Source organism: Lissotriton vulgaris, unplaced genomic scaffold (genome assembly GCF_964263255.1).
Source record: "Lissotriton vulgaris unplaced genomic scaffold, aLisVul1.2 SCAFFOLD_2105, whole genome shotgun sequence".
Taxonomy (NCBI): domain Eukaryota; kingdom Metazoa; phylum Chordata; class Amphibia; order Caudata; family Salamandridae; genus Lissotriton; species Lissotriton vulgaris.
In genome coordinates this window covers 358,177-364,176 of record NW_028253154.1, presented here as the reverse complement: position 1 = coordinate 364,176, position 6,000 = coordinate 358,177, and the positions used below count along the sequence as shown (strand labels likewise).

At 47.8% G+C, this 6,000-nt stretch overlaps 1 protein-coding gene across 1 annotated transcript in view; it reads left to right on the top strand.

Moving 5' to 3' along the window:
• Window positions 1-1,018: 1,018 nt before the first annotated feature.
• LOC147661146 (uncharacterized) overlaps window positions 1,019-6,000 on the top strand; it is a 320,930-nt gene continuing 315,948 nt past the window's right edge. The window contains exons 1-2 of the mRNA XM_086951282.1: window positions 1,019-1,170; window positions 1,653-1,847. Coding sequence (XP_086807408.1) covers window positions 1,025-1,170; window positions 1,653-1,847 — 341 coding nt within the window. The 5' untranslated portion in view covers window positions 1,019-1,024. The remainder of the gene's footprint in view (window positions 1,171-1,652; window positions 1,848-6,000) is intronic.

The following is a 6,000-nucleotide window of genomic DNA, read 5'->3' as shown; positions in this document are numbered from 1 at the left end:
CTCGCGCCCCCCCGCGACTGTTAGCGCTGCGGCGGAATAGCTGCCGCAGCGAAAGAGTTAATACGGAGACACAGACCTCGTTTGACTTTCATTTGATGAGAGCTTGTCCCTGGCTGTCTTTTTTTTTTTTTTTTGGTTCTTTTTTGGCAGTTGGTTTCTTGAGTGAGTTTGGGTCCAGGGTGAATCAGTGATGTTTGAAGCAGAGGAGACTTTCAAGTAGAGTTGTGTATTTTCTGCATTTTGGTCATGCATCTCCAACTCTAAGATTCTTTTACTTCCTACTGATCTTTCATACTTTGGACACATTTCGTATGTTATTCAAAAATTATTCTATTTGGTGCCATCATATTTAAACAGTGTTGTATTCCAAATCTTGCCTGCTGCTTAGGTATTTGCACTAAACGTAACTTTCATGCAAAAGGTCGATGTAGGCTTTAAAGCTTATTTAACAATACTGGGGGAGAGAGGGGGGTATAGGACCTGCCAGGAATGCTTTATCCAAGTCAAGAACTAGATGACGAGCAAAAATCAAACTGGACACATAGTTACTGCCAAAGGAATTACCTAGATAAATGAGTACCCTAATGCACTCTGTGCGAGTATGATATGGAATTGTGAACATAATGTTTGTAAAAATTAAGACACACACTTACCCACCAACCTAGTTAGCATGCTTCATCATTGGCTTATTATATTAACTTGCGTCAGAATTAACTGAAATTGTATATTACGTCAGAAATCGACATTTTCTACATCAAGATTTGATTACACATATAAAATGTGCACATTCCATTTCACATTAAGTGATATGCTCCAGAGTTGCATACTGCCCTAAGTTCTGGATTCCAAGCTGTGTTCCCAATTTCCAATGTTTAAAGCTATTGCTGCTAGGTCATGTCTCTTCAGTCTATCTGCTTTCGTTTTTTTCCCCTGCCTTATCGTTGGTCATTTACTCTAGTTGCCTATTAATGTAGGAAGTATTTGCCTTTTATTCACCACCATTCCTCTCTGTGCCTGAGAGTGCATGCTTTCAGCTGCAGTCATGCTTGTTGCTCACAAAATTTGTCTCTTGCAGAGTAAGGAGCCACGTCTGGCCAGAGTTCAACCAACTCCAAACAGAAGAATCTTCACTGTCCCGGAAATTGACTCTACCAGAGATGGCAGGAGAGAGTAAGTGTACATGTACTATTCGTAAATGCATCACTGGTTGGATGACGGATGGGAGTAGTTGACTGTGCATAGACCCTTTTTAACTGGTCAGTCATTACTCACCATTGCATAGTGAATCATGTTTGGCCTTTGATGAACATGGGACAAGTACTGAATTGGATTAAAATGGAAAGTACAATCAAAGCTTACAAACTTTGGATTTGGTGCTAATGAGCTGACTTTTATTGACCTCAGAAGAGTTTGTCTGGTCATGAAAAATCTTTAGAATTGCTTTAAGCAAGTGTGACGTGGTATTTATTAGTAGCTAATGAATTGACACAAACTGCTTAGTTAGGGGAAAAGTGCTTCGCTCCACCCTTTCATGTCGGGTAGCTTGCTTGTGCCAACACAGGATCAGTCATCTACAGAAAAGGGCTCCTACAGATTAGGCTTCCTTTGCGGATCTCTTGCTAACACAATTGGATCACTTGTCACTCTACCAGGCACGGTGAAGGTGGGCTGCAGATGAGGTTTGAACCGGTTCCGAGCACGCAAATGTACACAGTCCCCACCTCCAGCACTTTCTTCTCCTCCACGACTACCACTATTTCCAGCACAACCTCTTCCTCCACGTGCACCACTACTACCACCACCTCCAACAGCATAACGTCCAGCACAGACCTACGAGATCGGCGAAGGTAAGATGTCCCCCTGCTTGAAACTCCCCTGCTTGAAACTGCCTCATACCCCTTCCACTCTAGCTTTGGGCTCTGGTTAGTACTCTGAAATGTTGCGAAGGTGTTGATGGAAATCAGGATGCGGTTTGTTGTTCTTGATGAGGTTGGCTGTGTATTATTGCTAGGTTTTTTTTGTATTGTGAAATTTTGTCATTCTCCTTCATTCCCATTTAGTTTTAAACTTTGGCTTCTGATCCATACTTTGAGGTGCCAGACTGGATCTTGATAAAACATGAAGCCACTACAGTGTACAGTGGACTGGTAGATGTTGCCATCGACTCCTCGGTTCCATCCCAAATTAGAAAGCAATGAGCCACATAAAGGCATAATTCCTGTGTGCTTATTAATGTCAGTTTATTTTTATCCATGCCCTTCAGCACAGATGCAGTGTTCTGCACCAACTGGTTTCAGTCATTGCTAAATTTCTTCCTCCAAAATTAAGAAAAGCATTGCAGTGTAGCTGGGATATTGTTCTGAACACTACAGGCTGAGCATGTCTGAAGCAAGGTCCTGGATACACGTCTATTGCAGGATTTGAAGCCCTGTTTGACCCCCATACATCTCAAACCAATACTCCTTGATGCACAAGAAGGCAATCCGCAAGCACAAAGCCAAACTTTACATTACCTGAACATAAGAATCAAGGCTGCTCCCATTCAAGGTTGCCTTCATCAGCTAAATTGATGTGAAAAGATAAGGCTTTAAAGAAGCACAAAAACACATGTGATTTCTCAAATTCTAGACTTTACTTCAAGCCATTGGTCAGTCTTTATCCACAGGACCTGGTGTTAACTTAGTCTTCTTCTTTGATTTCTCTTCTGACACTTGAACTGATGTACCAGAGTTCATTGTGCCATTATTAAATCTATTGCAGTTAGCCTTAAAAGAGACCATGCTGCAAATACTTGTGGCTTCAGCTCCCTCTGACTCACCTTCTGACTCCACAGAACCCTGGGAATTCCCAGTCAGTTCAGCTGGTGGGCCATACCTGCTTGGAGGTTGTCTGCTATGCCTTCCTCTAAACTCTTTTGGGCTCCAATTACGATGCAGTTAAGATGTCTCATATAGTCTCAAGTGTTGAGAACTTTCATGATAAGGAGACAGGCCATTTACTTCCTCCAAATTTCACTGATGCTGGTCTGTACATATATTTTCAGGATGCCAGAACCCTTGGCACCTAGTCTTTCAGCTCTTTATACATCATATGGCCATAAGTGTTGGAACTTCCTCAGCTGTCTGAGGAGACAAAAAGCAATTTGGTTATGGAAATCCTCCAGCCTGGACCTTTTACCTCTGAGCCTCTTTTACCTTTCAGCGATGCACTAGTTGACCGTTTACTGATTACTTGGCCTAAGCCCTTTCTGACCCGACTTAGCCACCCCATTTCTAGACACCACAGACATACACATATGGTCCCAAAGTTTACACACAGCGGCTTACACCTGAAAGTCTAGAGGTGTAACCTCTACTTGCATAGGTAATTTGCAATCTGTTTCTTCTACGTTTCCAAACTGGACTGTCAATAGTATTCAGGGCTTGTGTATGTTCGAGGCATGTGGGCTGCTGAATTCATATCTGTGCATAGATCGCCGCCTAGTGTTGGGTCCGGATGATTGCACATTGTTGTCCTGGAAGAGTCTTCGAAGTATCACGAGATAGGTGGCTCCTCCCCTGGACTACAGTGCGCATGGGCATCGCCTCCATCCCCAGATTGTTTTTTTCCGCCATTGGGTTCGGATGTGTTTCGGTTCCCTCTGTCGGAATCGATAGTTGTTTAACTTTCCTAACTTGAGACCAAAAGGTCTTTAGGCTTGGCGTCGGTATCGTTTTTCGTTCGGGTTTGACTGTTCTTCACCTCCGAACTCTTGCTGCCCTTCCGCGTGCCGTCGGCGCGGACGGGCCTACACGACGCTCCAGACATGGAACGAACTCCGTTTAAGAGGTGCCCGGTGTGCACCTCAAAGTATTCACACCTCGACATGCACCTAGTGTGCAACAAATGTCTGTCGCCGGACCATGATGAGGCCAGGTGTATGGCCTGCTCAAAGTTCCGGTGTAAGAAGACTCTCAAGCTTCGTCGGGCCGCTAGACTCCAGGCCCAGTTATCAGCGCCCCCGCCAGACAACATCTTCGAAGAAGACGTTGGAGACGACAATGTCTTTCAAGTTTCGGACTCTAGCCCGGCGTCGGAGGAAGAAAACTACGACTCGGGAGACGAGGAGTTTGATGAAGTCGTCGGTGAGGTAGGGGACGACGATGGGGCCATTGCCACCGTGGAGGATAGCTCAGAGGAGGAGCATCCTCAAACTGACTCAGGGGTCAACCCCCATTATACGGCCCAGGTCGAGGGATCGCCTTCGGGCCTTACCCAAGACCTCGTTAATCGTCCCACGGCCTCTACTACGGGCCCGGCCACGGACATTTCTGATGTGCCACTCCCGTTAAAGAAAACGAAAGTGAAGCCATCGGGGTCCACACCAACGGTTTCGAAACCGAAAGTGAAAGTCGCTCTGGTGGGACAGAAGGCTCCAGAGGCCTCGAAGTCTAAAAAATTCAAAATGGCCGACAGCAAGAGCCACGCCAAGATGGCCGACCCGAAGACCCCGGTGTCGAAGGCGAAGACGACCGACGCGGCCGCGTCGGCGCCGAAGGTGGTCGAGGTCGATGACCCGAAAAAGGCTCCGAAGAAGCGTCAGGACGACGCCGAAGCTCGGGCTGCGCCGACTCCGGCCGTCAAGGCCAAGGATGGTGATGTCGGCTCCGAAGACCGTGCCTTTCGCCGACCCGACTCCGGACTCGGGGAAATCGCTCGAGCCGGTCCAGCCCTCCCCGGCCTTAACAAAAAAGGTTGTCGAGACCCTGCAGAGGATTCGGAAAGACGCTGTGGCTCCCGAACCGAAGGATGTGGTGCCGAAGCCTACACCGAAGCCGGCAAAGGCGCAGACACCTATCCGCTACACGCTGCCGCCGAAGACGACGCCGAAGGCTTTCGCTCCGAGGCATGGGGCCAGGGTGCCTTTGAAGGTGGTGTCAACGCCCAAGGCGTCCTTGGTGGTGCCGAAGCCTCGGCTCCAGCCACTCGCAGATGAGGAGCGTCGAGAGGTTATCATCGACGCCAACACCAGGAAGCTCTCTCTCCCCAAACGGAAGATCACCACGGAGCCGGTGTTGGAGCATTATCGTATTCCACTCAAAAACAAAAAGGACTCTGCGGCTTACTTCTGCCCCTATAGAGCCTGCATCTCCACATAATTTGGAACTTTCACCAACGCATTCAAACGCTGGGGAAGGTGACGGAGATGAAGAGGACGAGTACAATTATCCAGCATACTCGGATCCAGAGGAGGTACATGAACTTTGGTCTGCCGGAGGCGACCCTGAGGACCCTCAGTCGGGTCATGAACCGCAGCTTTTTGCAGCAAAGACTTCCTCAACGGAGGACTCTGCAGCCTTCAACGCGCTGATTGAGAGAGCTGCAGCTAATCATGATGTCGACCTACATTCAGATCCTGTGGATGTCGATTTTCTGTTTGACACTTTCTCAGTGGCTGAAAAGTCAGTCAAGACATTGCCTATGCTCAAGGGAGTGCTGAAGCATGCGCCAGAGGTTTTCAAGGAGCCCACTCGGGAGCGAGTCATCAATCCTCGTATTGATAAAAAATACAAGGCAGCGCCCTCGGATCCAACGTACATCAAGGGACACTTGCCACTGGATTCTTTGGTTGTATCCAACGCACGTAAGCGGGCGAACTCGCAGACCACGGGTGACGCTCCTCCCCCAGACAAAGAGTCAAGAATATTTGAAGCCTCAGGGAAAAGAATTGCTGCGCAGGCAGCTAATATTTGGCGCATTTCAAACACGCAGGCCCTACTTGCACGCTACGATAGGGCGCATTACGACACCCTAGAAACACTTCTGCAGCACTTACCTGATCAGTACAAGGAGGCAGGTGAAATGTTGATTCAGGAGGGGAAGCTGATCACCAACGCTTCCATCAACTGTGCGCTGGACGTGGCTGATACCGCCTCCAGGGCAATCAACACTAGCGTGTTGCTGAGGAGACATGCATGGCTTAGAATATCAGGCTTCAAACCAGATATACAGACAACCATC